The sequence below is a fragment of a genome, unplaced genomic scaffold, assembly GCF_019419815.1.
Source record: "Pyrus x bretschneideri cultivar Hongxiangsu unplaced genomic scaffold, Pyrus_bretschneideri_v1 Contig90, whole genome shotgun sequence".
NCBI lineage: Eukaryota > Viridiplantae > Streptophyta > Magnoliopsida > Rosales > Rosaceae > Pyrus > Pyrus x bretschneideri.
The window spans coordinates 159,394-175,574 of record NW_025999832.1 but is presented as its reverse complement, the minus strand read 5'-3'; the positions used below and the strand labels follow the sequence as shown (position 1 = coordinate 175,574).

Here is a 16,181-nt window from a genome sequence, read left to right as displayed (position 1 = left end):
TTACAGCCTCTTGCTTCACCAATTCTGGAGTTCTAGATGGTGTGATTTTAGGTGATCGTGTTGGGAGGTGGTTCGTGAAGGGTGTTGGGAGTCTTACACATGCTTGAGCTAAAGACTCACCTAACCACTAAAACTAGTTGGTACAATTGGATTATTCCAATTGTCCATATTACATCATCAAGTACTCACTAAAGAAATAATCTGCAAAATCATCTACACATCAACACATTCGTGCCCGGCCGACTGACCCAAAAGCATCACTATTAGGGGTGGATTTTATTACTAAATTATTGTGCTAATTGAATTGTTAACCGTATCATATTGATTTTGTGTCAAATTTTTTGTGCTAATAGCTAATGGCACCGTATTGTACCGAACTAAAATTTTACGGTACAATTTTGGTATTCAATACCATTACCATGACATTACTGTACTGTTAGAAAAATATAATAATATAGAATATATAAATTATATAACATGTAATTATATAATATATATATATATATGTTTATAAAATTACCTATAATGTTTGTTTGGTTTGATTCCCCACCTGAACTAATTAACGGCAGAAACCAAAAAAAAAAAAAAAAAAAAAAAAAAAAAAAAAAAAACCGGTTCAGTAACTCAGGTTCTCTCTCTTCGAAAACTTTTCCATTCCGTCGTGGACTCCACACTCATCCATCTCTTTTAATTGATTTTGTAATTGGTCTTGTTTTAAGGTTAATTGGGTTTATGAACCTTCTCGTAATAAGGAAGGAGTAGGTGCGATCTGCATGTTGTAAGAAAAAATAATTGGGTTCACCATTGCCAAGCACTATAGACATGTCTTCAAACAAGATGATGTCAGTTACCATGCCATAACTATGTTTAATGTGATATAAATATATATGTTTGACAAAGTGCAATTACCATTATCAAACCATATTAATTGAACTATTTGGAACATACCAAATTTCGGTATACCAAAAATTTGGTACGGTAATAGTAATAAATTTTGCCATACTGAAAATTTGGTATAGTAATCAGTACGTGCGTTTTAGTACGATAAGTGTACAATCCACCCCTAGTCACTATTTCCTTTTGAATATATGAGACAGCACATTTAGCAACTGCAACCCCACTGATGTGATAACGATTCACTTTTGCAACAGTTTCTTAGCAACGCTGCATAAAAATCCTAGGCTCTTGAAGCAAAACATAGACACATACTTCCCTCTCAAACTAGCCGTCAAAATGTGCTCAATAATCGATCGGAGAAATTAAGCCTCGAATTTCATGTAAATCAAACTCATATGTTCATTCTAAAAGCGCATCAACTCAACAAAAATCTTAAATTTGAACTACGCAAGGATTTATCCACATATATGTGAGCGGCACAAACTACATCAGTTTTCTTTTATTAAGGAAATGAAGAAACAAATACATTTTTTGGTTCCCTTTACACAAGAATCCCACTAAAAGAAAGGTAATTCAAAAAATGATACGATGAGATTTACACGAAAACTATATGAAACGAAATGGGCTTGTTGATATACAATTTTCTTTATGTACTGACTTCTGTGTATAAACTTATGAAGGCAACACATTCGAGAGTAACATATAGAAAAAGTGAAAGGGAAAAACTATATTCAGCACCTTTACACCCATAGAAAGCATGGATATTCAGGTAGGCCGGTGAGCTTCAGAAAAACATCCGACTTCTAAGCTTCCGGTATAGGTGTCAGAAGGTCCTGACAAAATATAAACTGAGTTTCATAAACAAATCCCATCACCGAACAGGTAAATTTAAGCAGTTAAGGTGAAGAGTTAAGGAATTACCTCTGAAAACCGCCGATGTCCATGGTGTGTGACTGTGTGTGTGTTAGAAGTTTTAACAATTGTCTCCCATTTGGGATCAAGAGAGGAAGTCTTCGAAGGCTGACTGCTAGCATAAATCTGTGAACCAGAAGAATACTGTGAAGACAAGCTCCTCGAGGAAATACTAGGTAAGGTGCGCTTTAACCAAGACTCTGATGGAGATTTCGGTAAAGGTGGTCCAAGAGGCAGTCGTGAATTGTGGCCCTGGGCACTTTCCTGATTACCAAATTTCACAAGTCGTCGACTTTCTAAATCAATCTTTCAGGAATACCAAGAAAACCTTTTTCTTCATGATGAAAACATTCCTTTCGGTAGGGTGATATGTTACTACCCTGCTGACGCCTATGTACAGGTGACCCATCTAATTTCTCACATTCACTTATTTTGGTGATCTGGTTGGATTCACATTTCAAATCATTCTTATCTTTAGGTATCACAGCGTCCTGATGTCCATTCACTAATCTTTGTTCACAAGCATCGCCCCAAGAATGCTAAAGAAAATATGGAAACTGTTCAATAAAGATTCTTGACGTAATAATAACAAATAGAAACTGGGGGAAACACACGTAAATAAGGCAAAATACCTCATTTTTAGCTTCTCTGTAAGCACTGGCATAGGAAGATTTAGCTCGCACACTCCTAACTGAAGAAATGGGCAATTGCGCTTGCACTCTCATACCTGGAACAAGGTGCAGAAGAAAAAATAAAATTTTAAGCGAAATCAAGGAAATGACTCGCGAACGTTACCTAATAAATTTTCAGATCTTTATATAATCACCTTCATTCTCACTTTTGTCCCCAGTTATATCATTATGTGGCAAATCATTTGGCTTGTATTGATTAAGTGGATGTTGCTTATTCCAACTGGCGACCTTCATCCCTCTTGGTTGCTCTTGACAAATTGGTTGCTCTCGAGCAACTGGTTGCTTCCTGGTACCATATTGAGGTGTGTCTGAAGCCATTGCTTTTGCTGCAGGCAAGAACCGACCCATCATGAAATCACGAGTCTGTGGATCTGTCGAGAAGGTTCCAGTTGGTTTGATATCTGGATCAAACCACTTACACTACAGTTATAATAGAATGATTCACTCCTCGAAAGTGCGTCAAGTGCATCTAAATAGGTCTCATCACCATCCTCTGAATCGGAAATATCCTTATCCTCCATCCCCTCTTTAGAGCTGTCACACTTAGTAATTTCTTTTGTATCAAAGGTTGAATCATTTTTAGAATTGGAAAGTACATTTCCAGTTAGTGGGCCATCCTAGAGGATGTGTATCTCGATTTGCGTGCAAGTGGCACATACTGGAATAAACGTGTGTATCGAACTTCTAGATGACAAGAATGATAATGTGCAATGAGCATGAAGTGATTAGCTGAGGACCATATTAGAATTATTTCATAAAACTTGTATGTCTATGTGATTAGGTATTTGTTTGTCATGTTGAATCGATAGTGTGTGCATGTTTACAATTGTGGTTCATGTCGAATTAATGTATTAGCTATGATGTGGGATGATGCGACTGCACCATGTAGTAGTGTGGTACATGGATGATTCTGCCTAGTTAATCCGCATTAGGGGACCATAATCAGTCTAAGGGTGACTTCGTCTAGTTAATCCACATCGGCAAGTCATTGTTTACCTTGTTATATCACTTCCATTGGTGGTTCCGCCTATTAATCCACATTGGGGGACCACATTATTAGGGGCGTGCCTATGGTTCTACTTGGTTAATCAACATTGGGGGACCATATGCCTAGTTAATCCGCATTGGGGACCACACTATTGGCTTACCTATGATTTCTCCTTTTTAATCCGCATTGGGGAACCATACACATTTTAGGGGTGACTCCGCCTAGTGAATCCGCATTGAGTGACCATGCTATTGGATGGATTCATATCGTTCTACATAGAGTTGGATTTCGTTGAGGGTCTGTAATCCATTTCCCTAATCGGTTCCATTGAGTGGTATGGAACCATATCTTTGTTGAATTTTGTTGAGGGGTTCAGAATCCCTTCCGGATCGATTCCGTTGAGTGGTCCAGAACCATATCTTCGATGGTCATTGAGTCGTTCAAAATTCTTTCCCTAATCAATTCCGCTGAGTAGTTCAAAATCCTATTATGTTTCGGTTCTATTGAGTTGGTTTGGAACTTGATCCCTAGAAATCTTTACGGTTCTTTAAGTCAGTTTAAATGCGAAAATATATGAGCGGTAGGCTTCGGCTAAACTATGTTGCTCCAACCTTAATTTTCAGTAAGTGATGAACGAAAGATTTGATACTTTTTGTGAATTGATTTTGAAGGGACGTTGGATGTATGTGTGATTACTTAGGGATTTCTAGCTAGTTTATTTATAAATTTATGAAGTATGGATTATGAATGATTTTTATTTTGATTGGATTAGTTGATCAATATGGTTAAAGTTAAATATTGTGCATCATTTGTTCACAGGAAAGTTACATGCTATGGATTGTGGAATTGTGTTAGAAAACGTTGTGATATATGTGATCGACGAAATAACAATTCTAGTGGTCATATATTTTTGTTATGTAGTTTGAAATCTAGTGCATCATGCTTGTTGTGCTCCTTCGAGACTAGAAGCTATATGATTTATGCTAGGAAGTACTCCGAGAAATGTTGGAATTCAACAAAAGAGTAAATTATGAATGGCTTGATCCTGTTTTTGGTTACATAGGCAGTCCATGAAGGTTAGATGCAGCCATGTGATAAAAGAAAAGTTACAATATTATTGACTCGTTAGGTTGCTTTTGGTCATGTCTCGGAAGCAAGACATGATAGTTTCGCAAGTACTTTCTGACGTCATGTGCCGATTCTAGATGTATTTCGGGATCGAAGAGTGACACTTTGTTATTTTAGAGAGTCAAATCCCTAAAAACAGTTATGTGATTAGAAAAATATTCCGACAATAAAAAAAAAATGCTCTCGCAAAATTCCGGTTACATTTTCTTGCGAATGAGCTAGGTGTGCTTGGCCGACAAATATGACTTAATCCAAACAAAATGAATTGGGCTTGATACTTTTTTGTTAAAGTCGATATTTTTTCCTTAAAATCTTTATCCCCATATTGTTATTTAATCTTGATTTACCTTTGTTTCAAATTGCTATTTGTATGATTTCATATTTAAATTCTTGAATAAAGCATCTTATTGATTAAAAACACACATAATTTAACCATCAGAGATACATATGTATATCAAGCTCTATAATATAATACAACTAGCGTGCAAATCAACAAGAACATAACAACTATAAGAATGATATATTTTGCTTAAATTCTTACTGTTTCATTTTTCTGAAAACATAAATTTGACCTGCCTACTCTCTTTTTTAACAGCCTCCACCTCCTCCACCTCCACAACCGCCGCCGCCTCCACCTCCACAACCGCCGCCGACTCCACCTCCACAACCGCCGCCGACTCCACCTACACCATGTCTTCTTTTCTTGTTTGATCCATCACCACAAGCAAATATGACCATTGATACAAGTGAGAGGGACATGAGAATCATGCAGAGCAAAAGTAGCCCGCCCGAGTTGTGATCTGGCATCATGATATCTACTCCTCCTGCATGGCCACCACCCGCACCAACGTATGTTCTAGCCATTGTTTCTCAGTGAGTTGCAAATTAATTACAAGATTATACTATGTGTGTGTGTCAATATATATATATATATATATATGTATGTATGGTAGTGAAAATTCATGTATAATCTTAGTGGTGTTGACTTGAAATCATGATATTTAAAGTCTTCGGTTGAAAATTCAATAATGTTATGTTCATGAATACTTCTTAGAAGTTTCATTATTGAGAACTGACTGGATCATTGGTTATCTATAACTATAATACGTCAAAAATTCTATATATATTTTTATTTTTATTATATTTGATCTTATAAATAGTTAGGAGAAACTAAAATACTACCTCCTCCATCTACTTCTTCTTCTTCTTCTTCTTCTTCTTTTTAATCATTGTCTTCCTTTCCCACCCCTAATATCACTGATACCTTTTGTAATAAAAACACAACACCCAAGGGCTACTCGACCATGCATGGTAGGGACCCCAGCTATCTAACGATCAAATTTGGTTCAAACGTAGTTGTTCAATTTCTGGCCTGTTGGTTATCAACGGTCCAGATCAAGGTTTTGCTTGGGCAATCTTTTGAATTTGATCTAACAGTCCAAATTTTTTTTTTGAAATCCAACGGTAAAAAAAGATCTAGCGATTGAAATTTAAATTCATCAGTCCAAATAATAGAAAAAATATTTTAAAACAGATCCACTTTAAAAAAGTACATAATTTCAACTCATGATGAATCCATTTATTCCCCATTTCCTTTATTCCCCATTTCCTTCAACTCATGATGAATCCATTTATTCCCCATTTCCTTCAACTCATGATGAATCCCTTTATTCCCCATTTCCTTCACGACTCCAACTCCTGATGAATTCATTTATTCCTCATTTCATTCACGACTCCAAAGGTGGTTCGGTAGATTAATACAAAGCGTGTGATGCACATTTGGAAAGTGAATTATGTGAAGTCTAGTTTTATTGTTTTGCTTTTCTAGTCAAATGTTGTAAATTGTACCACACATGCTATAATTTGATTTAGGATTTAATTGCTATTTTGGGATCATACTGCTGGAAATATCACTTCAAGTGCTTAATTTCTTTCATCAAAGGTTTGTTAATACATACGCATTTTATGCCATTATTTTCAGTTCGTTCTGTCTAGTGGTTCTGTCTGGTCAAAACTTCTCACTGCTTTCACGCGAGTTGGGTACACACTTTAAGACAACCCACATGAGCTTTCTAATAGTCTTTTTCTCGAGAGTGGTTTTCAACCCTTGATCTTTTCAGATTGTGTTTGCATATGAGACGTGTCTCTTCTTGTCCTATTTCTTGTCTGAAACAAAGCCTACTATAAAAGCTTCATTTAGGGTTTCATTTTCAGTTGGTTAGGAGATTTATATTTTTTTTTTAAATGATTGTTTTTAGCTGGGAGCTACTTTTTTGTTCTTACTTGAAAATCGTAGCCACAAAATCATATTCATGCACTAGATACCCAGATCATTGCGTATTAGGGTTGCATTATTTTTGTAATTTTGATCTTTGTTTTAGGTTAAGTTTCTCTAGTTTCAAATTTTTGAGCTGACCTCTTTTTTGATTTCCGTCAGTTTCATCTTTCAAGTTTTTGACTGGTGAATCTGATTAGGCATCGAATCCTGATTTGCATCAACTTCATCATAACATCATTTGCATAAGTTGATTTGATTTCGGTGTCACAAGGTGAAGAGCTGAGGAGGAGCTGCCTCTTCATTGAGAGGAGTCCATCTCGTGAAAGGCAAGGTTGCACAAAGGTACAAACTGCTCTGTAGATTAGGATCTAGGAATTGAGCTTGGGGGGTTACTTTGTAAGAATATTGATTTCACTAGTGGATTGGACTTAGTGGAGAATCCTTGATTTTTTTAACCCAAAGGTGGGGTTTTCCAGCCAAAAACATCATGTGCAATTTATCGCTTTTCTGGTTTACTTATCTTACCATTTGCTTGTGTTATATGTTCGTCATTATTTGCAAAGAGATAAGTCCATGCAACTAAGATTGTCAAAGTTAAAATGTGCACTAAAATGGATCTTAGTTAACTAGGAACAATTTAGTAAACTGAGCTTTAATTTAATTCCTTCCGCTATGAGTAAACTAACATATTTGATATTAATTTATGAGTGTTGTTGACTAGTCAGACAAGCACGTATATGAATTTTAAATTGCAGGTTATTCCACCTAGTACCAATTTTAAATTCTACTATGGTAGTCTTGTATAGTTTGCCTTTTTGGTGTGTGTATATTGAAGTTTGGTTGACTGAGTTGTTGGTTGGAAAAAAAAAAATCCTTACTGAAAAAGGACTAGGGTTACAACCATTTAAAATTAATATATTTTACGTCTGACTTATTGGGTGATATTCACTGTTTAAAGACCTTAATTCTGTCTTTTAATGGACCTTAATAATTGAGTTTGGGTCCAAATGTTGGAATTGGTCTTAGACACAGTTTTGAAGAAATGAGAGGTTTCCTTGGTTCGATTCACCTCGAGATTTCAGACAACAAATACATAATTTCAATGCCCAGTTAAGCAAAGAAACCTGCTCTGAGGCCATGTTAGTGTTTATGTGTATGTATGTGTGTATGTATATGATTTATGAAAGGATTTGAACAAGATTGAGGGATTTCCTCTTTGGATTTCTGGGAATGAAGAGGAAGATGGCAGAGAGAATTGTCAAAGAATGTTCTTTGCACTCATCATCACAGACAGTTAATGACCGTTACAAAAGACGAGAGCTTTGAAATATTATAGAAGGAAAAAAATTCTCTCTTCCCCATGAGACACTTTCTCACCGTCGCGTGAGTGATCTTCATTCTCTTTGATCCGTGTCGATGCCGGCCCTAACTTTGGTTAGGGTCGGTACCGGTCCCATGTTTTTTAATGCGTGTTTTGTTTCAGTGGTTTGCTTGGTTTCAGTTCTTTCTTGCTCATCTTGTTGCCTGCAAATTTTCCTCCCATTCGCCTACAATTTTCACGATCTCATCCTCTATATTCTCCTTTTGCCTTTGATTTCACCTTTTTGAGATTTAAACCCCATTCCCCCGTTTCCTCCATACTCTTTGACCCATCCACCCTCATTTGACCCATACCCCCTCTTTGCCCCATCTCCCTCCATCATCCACATCTTTTGGTTCCACCACCTCTATCCTCAATTCCGGTCGGTTACTGCCTTCGTTTACCACAACTTGTCGCTCATATTTGGCAGGGTGTGTAGAACTTTAGCTCGGGTGCTCACACCACCATCCTTGTTGACCATTATTGGTCCTACTTGTTGTTCACCCTTGTCAGTGATACTGCTCGTGGGTTCACCCTGTGTGCTTTCTTGTTCTCGTGGCGGCGATTCTTGCTGGTTCTTTGAGGATGTTACAGCCTCTTGCTTCATCAATTCTGGAGTTCTAGATGGTGTGATTTTAGGTGATCGTGTTGGGAGGTGGTTCGTGAAGGGTGTTGGGAGTCTTACACATGCTTGAGCTAAAGACTCACCTAACCACTAAAACTAGTTGGTACAATTGGATTATTCCAATTGTCCATATTACATCATCAAGTACTCACTAAAGAAATAATCTGCAAAATCATCTACACATCAACACATTCGTGCCCGCCCGACTGACCCAAAAGCATCACTATTAGGGGTGGATTTTATTACTAAATTATTGTGCTAATTGAATTGTTAACCGTATCATATTGATTTTGTGTCAAATTTTTTGTGCTAATAGCTAATGGCACCGTATTGTACCGAACTAAAATTTTACGGTACAATTTTGGTATTCAATACCATTACCATGACATTATTGTACTGTTAGAAAAATATAATAATATAGAATATATAAATTATATAACATGTAATTATATATTATATATATATATATATATATGTTTATAAAATTACCTATAATGTTTGTTTGGTTTGATTCCCCACCTGAACTAATTAACGGCAGAAACCAAAAAAAAAAAAAAAAACCACTTCAGTAACTCAGGTTCTCTCTCTTCGAAAACTTTTCCATTCCGTCGTGGACTCCACACTCATCCATCTCTTTTAATTGATTTTGTAATTGGTCTTGTTTTAAGGTTAATTGGGTTTATGAACCTTCTCGTAATAAGGAAGGAGTAGGTGCGATCTGCATGTTGTAAGAAAAACTAATTGGGTTCACCATTGCCAAGCGCTATAGACATGTCTTCAAACAAAGATGATATCAGTTACCATGCCATAACTATGTTTAATGTGATATAAATATATATATGTTTAACAAAGTGCAATTACCATTATCATACCATATTAATTGAACTATTTGGAACATATCAAATTTCGGTATACCAAAAATTTGGTACGGTAATAGTAATAAATTTTGTCATACTAAAAATTTGGTATAGTAATCGGTACGTGGGTTTTAGTACGATAACTGTACCGAATCCATCCCTAATCACTATTTCCTTTTGAATATATGAGACAGCACATTTAGCAACTGCAACCCCACTGATGTGATAACGATTCACTTTTGCAACAGTTTCTTAGCAACGCTGCATAAGAATCCTAGGCTTTTGAAGCAAAACATAAACAAATACTTCCCTCTCAAACTAGCCGTCAAAATGTGCTCAATAATCGATCGGAGAAATGAAGCCTCGAATTTCATGTAAATCAAACTCATATGTTCATTCTAAAAGCGCATCAACTCAACAAAAATCTTAAATTTGAACTACGCAAGGATTTATCCACATATATGTGAGCGGCACAAACTACATCAGTTTTCTTTTATTAAGGAAATGAAGAAACAAATACATTTTTTGGTTCCCTTTACACAAGAATCCCACTAAAAGAAAGGTAATTCAAAAAATGATACGATGAGATTTACACGAAAATTATATGAAACGAAATGGGCTTGTTGATATACAATTTTCTTTATGTACTGACTTCTGTGTATAAACTTATGAAGGCAACACATTCGAGAGTAACATATAGAAAAAGTGAAAGGGAAAAACTATATTCAGCACCTTTACACCCATAGAAAGCATGGATATTCAGGTAGGCCGGTGAGCTTCAGAAAAACATCCGACTTCTAAGCTTCCGGTATAGGTGTCAGAAGGTCCTGACAAAATATAAACTGAGTTTCATAAACAAATCCCATCACCGAACAGGTAAATTTAAGCAGTTAAGGTGACGAGTTAAGGAATTACCTCTGAAAACCGCCGATGTCCATGGTGTGTGTTAGAAGTTTTAACAATTGTCTCCCATTTGGGATCAAGAGAGGAAGTCTTCGAAGGCTGACTGCTAGCATAAATCTGTGAACCAGAAGAATACTGTGAAGACAAGCTCCTCGAGGAAATACTAGGTAAGGTGCGCTTTAACCAAGACTCTGATGGAGATTTCGGTAAAGGTGGTCCAAGAGGCAGTCGTGAATTGTGGCCCTGGGCACTTTCCTGATTACCAAATTTCACAAGTCGTCGACTTTCTAAATCAATCTTTCCTCTGTAGGCCACTTTTGAGCTGGTCAATGTAATAGAATTCTGACCATGACTATGCGAACTTTCTTCTGTTCCTGATTTTCTATACTGTTGGCCTTTTAAATCACTCTTTTTCTCATCATTCAGTTTTTCACTTGTCGATGTAATACAGTCCCGAGTAAGGCCATTACAATTTTTCCAGTGAACTGATTTCTCTAAATGTTGGCTTTTCAAGTTGACTGTTTCTTGGTCGACCACTTTTAAGCTTGCAAATCTGCTGGAATCCTGATCCAATATGGAACCACTTCTCGTATCTGTTTGATCATCCTGATTGGATCTGCCAGACCAATATAGAAAGCTGGAGTCAGGAAACTCCAAACTTTGAAACGGCACTATAGCCTTCTCATTTCCATCACCCAAGTGCTCAATATCTTGGAATGAAAACTCTGCCAAAGGGGTTTCTTTCACTTCATTACTTTTCTCAGGAATTTCATTGTCATTCCCTCTGTACTGAATCATATTGCCCTTTGTATCTGAGGAATGTGAATTTGAATTCGGAGATTTTACAGTATGCACAGAATCAATATACAGAGTCTTCTCAACTACAGGACTCCCTGGGCCCATTTCCCATTCAGCAATATTCTCAGTAGCCAATAATTCCCTAAAATTGTTGTGGCCTTTTTGATACTTTCCAGAGCTACTAGTTTCTCTGGAGTTCTTTGCTTTTTCAGGAATACCAAGAAAACCTTTTTCTTCATGATGAAAACATTCCTTTCGGTAGGGTGATATGTTACTACCCTGCTGACGCCTATGTACAGGTGACCCATCTAATTTCTCACATTCACTTATTTTGGTGATCTGGTTGGATTCACATTTCAAATCATTCTTATCTTTAGGTATCACAGCGTCCTGATGTCCATTCACTAATCTTTGTTCACAAGCATCGCCCCAAGAATGCTAAAGAAAATATGGAAACTGTTCAATAAAGATTCTTGACGTAATAATAACAAATAGAAACTGGGGGAAACACACGAAAATAAGTTAAAATACCTCATTTTTAGCTTCTCTGTAAGCACTGGCATAGGAAGATTTAGCTCGCACACTCCTAACTGAAGAAATGGGCAATTGCGCTTGCACTCTCATACCTGGAACAAGGTGCAGAAGAAAAAATAAAATTTTAAGCGAAATCAAGGAAATGACTCGCAAACGTTACCTAATAAATTTTCAGATCTTTATATAATCACCTTCATTCTCACTTTTGTCCCCGGTTATATCATTATGTGGCAAATCATTTGGCTTGTATTGATTAAGTGGATGTTGCTTATTCCAACTGGCGACCTTCATCCCTCTTGGTTGCTCCTGACAAATTGGTTGCTCTCGAGCAACTGGTTGCTTCCTGGTACTATATTGAGGTGTGTCTGAAGCCATTGCTTTTGCTGCAGGCAAGAACCGACCCATCATGAAATCACGAGTCTGTGGATCTGTCGAGAAGGTTCCAGTTGGTTTGATATCTGGACCATCCAGTCCACTCAAACCACTTACACTACAGTTATAATAGAATGATTCAATCCTCGAAAGTGCGTCAAGTGCATCTAAATAGGTCTCATCACCATCCTCTGAATCGGAAATATCCTTATCCTCCATCCCCTCTTTAGAGCTGTCACACTTAGTAACTTCTTTTGTATCAAAGGTTGAATCATTTTTAGAATTGGAAAGTACATTTCCAGTTGGGGATTGAGCAGCTATAGTGCGTTTAGAACCTCTATCCAATGCTTGCTTCTTAGCATTTGAAACCCTTCCAGGCGGAAGCCTTGGTGTAGTGGCAGGCCGTTCAAGACCCTGAGTTTGTGAATTTCTCTCAGCCTTGGGTCTTCCGGGGATTTGCTCCCATACAAAAGGAACAGTACCTGGATGCCTCACCGGACCTGATTTCAATTCTGATTTGTAAAAGGGAAGAGGAGGTAGCTTGGGTAGTGACTTATCAGCCTTCCTTTTGTCATCAGCTTCTGAGGAGACTACTGTAGGTGAATATCGTCTTACAGACAGAAGTGGCTGATTAAGATCTAACTGCTTCTCTTCCATTATATTCTTTAGCATTGTGTGCTATAATTTTCTTTCCTGCAAAGCACCTTGTTCTAATCAAATTACATTCCAGAGAAAAAAACTAAGGAACTGCAGACGCTACATAACGGAGAATACATATGTAAAGTGATCCAGTGTGTGACAGTGTCGAATATAAAGTTCCAATACAAAGGTAACTAAGAAAACTAAATCTACTAAAACACAATGTCTCTGAACCAACAAATGCTAAATAAGCCGCTCAATCCTTGCAAAAACACGAGTGTAAATACCGATTGAAAATTGATTCGAGTAAAACAAAACGTACTCAATTGAAAATTTTAGACCCTCTTTCTGCAATTTTTTCGTTTGATATAAAAATTTGAACGAACGGTAAACACTTTTGACACTTCAGGGAAACAGACCTATTTAATTTCATAGGATTTGAGATGAATCCACTGTCTTCTAAATGACATCTAAATGATTATTTTGCACGTGTTGCATCACAAGAACATAAACAAGGGAAGATTAGAGATTTTGGATCTAAACAAACTGTATCTATTTCATTGTACTTCCAAATTGAGCATTGATTTCCTCCCAAGCTACCAAGTTTTTGAATTAAAACTCCCTTAACTCATGCTGGTGTGCTAATTAACCTACTTAACATCGAACAAAATAAATTAAGATAAAATATTATTTGAGATCAACTATTTAGTCAAGCTGAAAAATAGTCATGGATGTGGCTTTACACTCATCTGGAAGCCCAGAGAACCCACAAACGAATAAAGCAATTGGACTTGAACTTTCACTATTTACCAAAGATTGATAAAGTCAATGCAACAGAACCCAACAGAACTATGGAGTAATTAATTATGGTAATATTTTCATCAATTCGCAAGTAAAATCGAATCCTACTTCCTTTCATTTTCTTCTTTCTCAGTAACCAAACAGAAGGTTAGGGACACTGTGAAAGTGACTGGTCCTATCCCTTCTTTCTGGTCAAATACCCAGAGACCTAAGACTGCTTAAATGAGTATGTTAAATTTCTAATATTCTGATAAATCAACAATAATTACAGCACCCCAGTAAGAGCTTCAAACCGTTGATTCCTAGCAGCACTTAAATACCAGCATCAATCTTTAATCCTCAATCAAATTCTACTTTTTCCCACATTACACTGCGTTTTAATCCAACCTAATTAACAAAGATATGAATCTTTATTGAAGCAATTAAAGAAACCTAAAAACCCATTTAATCAGAAACAAAGAACAAGTCAACCATGAAACCCATGCTCAGTTCTCTTTCAGATAAAAATAATTTGTCAGTAAATTTTGAAAAAATTAATAAGAAGAGCAAAAATGCAGTGAAGAATTAGAGAAACACTGACCCTGATGAAAGAGAGAGAGAGAGAGAGAGAGAGGGAGAAACCAGGTCGGTGGTGGTTCTTGGAAAGATATAACAAATGAGAACTCCTCCACCACAAGTCACAGAAAGAGAAGAGAGGCAGGGAGGTTGTATGAGAATCAATACCTAAACTGTACTGTAAAAAATTCAAGAGAAGTGTGAGGGACAGAGTAGGGAAAGAATAGAATAAAGGGGAAGAGAGAGCGTGTGTGTGGTTTGTACGTTCGTGTCATTAAGGCTGAAGCGCAGAGCAGAGCTTACCCGCCGATGATGAAATGCCAAATTTAAACACCAAGACAAATATACATAATGTTCGATCAAAATAAATAATAAATAATAATAACAAATACCAAAAATAAACTAATTAGAGTGGCCCTTTTCCAGATAAGGAATCTTCATTATTTTGGCAAAATAAATTCTTTGTTTTTGTGCTTAAAGTTTTGTGTTTGAATCTTCTATTCCTTGGTTTAAATGACTAATTGTAAAATTATCTTATCATTTATCAAAAAAAAAAAAAAAAAAAACTCTCTATTCTTAAAGTCTCTTTTTTTTTTTTTTTTTCCTCTCGTAGTTGCATGTATCCACTACTATTTCTTTGGTCACTTATGTGTGCTTTAATGATATCCAATCAAAATAACTTTGGACTTGTTTAGGAAATGCTCTTAAATGATTGAAAATGTTTTTTTGTTTGTTTGTTGAACAAACAATATTATCCTAGTAAGGGGGTGAGAAAGTGAGTTAAGGTTCTTGCTGGGCTAGTCATAATAACGTGGTTCAAATTTGTCTTTGACGAGAATCGAATCTAAGATCTCTCACGTACATGTGAAGAGGAAGACTGAACGCACTTTCCAAAAATATTTTTTGACTTCCAAAAACATTTGACGTGTTTCCTGCTAAAAACATTTTTCCAAAATCAACTTGTACTTTATTAAATAATAATTTCAAACACATTTCATTTAAATAGCGCTTTTGGTTATTTAAAAATGCTTTTGAAACATAACTTTTATTATAAAAATAAACATTAATTGACTTGAAAATAAATGGTTTGCACTATTGAATGAAGAGGAAGCTTTTATCAAAACAAAAGAGGTGTGATATCCACATACCTCATTTTACTTCTCACATAACGTTTTAATTTTCGACCGTCGGATCAGATGAATTGAAGAAGATCAACAAATATAAATTATCAAGGGGTGTGTGGATAGCACATCCCAAATAAAAATTAAGAGAAAGCTTCACAGTGAACATGAGGAAGACTTTTGATTTGACCATAAAATAGTTCATAACTAATAAGTCTTAATTTAATATTGTAGAATAATAAAAGTGAAGGAAAAATTGTACGTTACTTGTTATTTGTTGGGTTTGTTTATGTGTCACTTGGCCTAAGATCATGTGAGGACAATGAATGCTGAATATAAAATGACAGTAAGACCATCTGTATACGACTGGACCGACACACAGGTTACCCAAATAAAAACGCACATAAATTATTAACAACTTATACGACACATGTTTACCATTACGCATGACACTGTAAACGTGAAATTTCTGTAATAAATCAAATAAGAACACGTATACAAAATAAATTTTATTTTAATGTAAATGTAAGGTTACAATCCCTGATTACAAAGTTTAAATCCTCTAATTCGATCTCTGGGTTGTACAAGTGTATTTGTAAGGGGTTATTGATATGAGGGTTGTAATAACTTGATCTCAGATAAACAAATATTGCAAGTTGGCTTGTGGTGATGGAAGAATCGGCATATGTAGTGGTGCTTGATGGTTCTTCCGAAGGATGCA

The 16,181-nt window shown here is 36.2% G+C and overlaps 2 protein-coding genes across 6 annotated transcripts; both read right to left on the bottom strand.

Moving 5' to 3' along the window:
• Positions 1-1,365: 1,365 nt before the first annotated feature.
• LOC103941849 lies at positions 1,366-14,787 on the bottom strand. Of its 5 annotated transcripts, none has more exons than XM_048576769.1 (7): positions 14,604-14,677; positions 14,406-14,517; positions 12,164-13,037; positions 11,970-12,064; positions 10,904-11,876; positions 1,819-2,081; positions 1,366-1,730 (listed from the first exon to the last, which is right to left on the bottom strand). In XM_048576769.1, the coding sequence occupies exons 3-7, from the start codon at positions 13,014-13,016 to the stop codon at positions 1,701-1,703; spliced, it is 2,214 nt and encodes a 737-aa protein (XP_048432726.1). In that variant the 5' UTR covers positions 13,017-13,037; positions 14,406-14,517; positions 14,604-14,677; the 3' UTR covers positions 1,366-1,700. The 5 variants fall into 5 exon arrangements, with proteins under 5 accessions (XP_048432726.1, XP_048432723.1, XP_048432725.1 ...); XM_048576766.1 differs by having other exon boundaries at positions 14,365-14,517; positions 14,604-14,676; XM_048576768.1 differs by having other exon boundaries at positions 14,406-14,787.
• On the bottom strand, positions 2,070-2,884 carry LOC125473649. The gene is made up of 3 exons (XM_048576770.1): positions 2,636-2,884; positions 2,442-2,536; positions 2,070-2,348 (listed from the first exon to the last, which is right to left on the bottom strand). Exons 1-3 carry the CDS (start codon positions 2,850-2,852, stop codon positions 2,106-2,108), a joined length of 555 nt encoding a protein of 184 aa, XP_048432727.1. The 5' UTR covers positions 2,853-2,884; the 3' UTR covers positions 2,070-2,105.
• Positions 14,788-16,181: the final 1,394 nt, after the last annotated feature.

Coding starts and splice junctions, on each gene's coding strand:
- LOC125473649 (XM_048576770.1), bottom strand. CDS start 2,852: ATGATGGGTCGGTTCTTGCCTGCAGCAAAAGCAATGGCTTCAGACACA. Junction 2,537..2,635: donor GGACAAAAGTGAGAATGAAG/GTGATTATATAA, acceptor ACCTTGTTCCAG/GTATGAGAGTGCAAGCGCAA. Junction 2,349..2,441: donor ACAGAGAAGCTAAAAATGAG/GTATTTTGCCTT, acceptor TATTTTCTTTAG/CATTCTTGGGGCGATGCTTG.
- LOC103941849 (XM_048576768.1), bottom strand. CDS start 13,016: ATGCTAAAGAATATAATGGAAGAGAAGCAGTTAGATCTTAATCAGCCA. Junction 12,065..12,163: donor GGACAAAAGTGAGAATGAAG/GTGATTATATAA, acceptor ACCTTGTTCCAG/GTATGAGAGTGCAAGCGCAA. Junction 1,731..1,818: donor GACATCGGCGGTTTTCAGAG/GTAATTCCTTAA, acceptor ATATTTTGTCAG/GACCTTCTGACACCTATACC.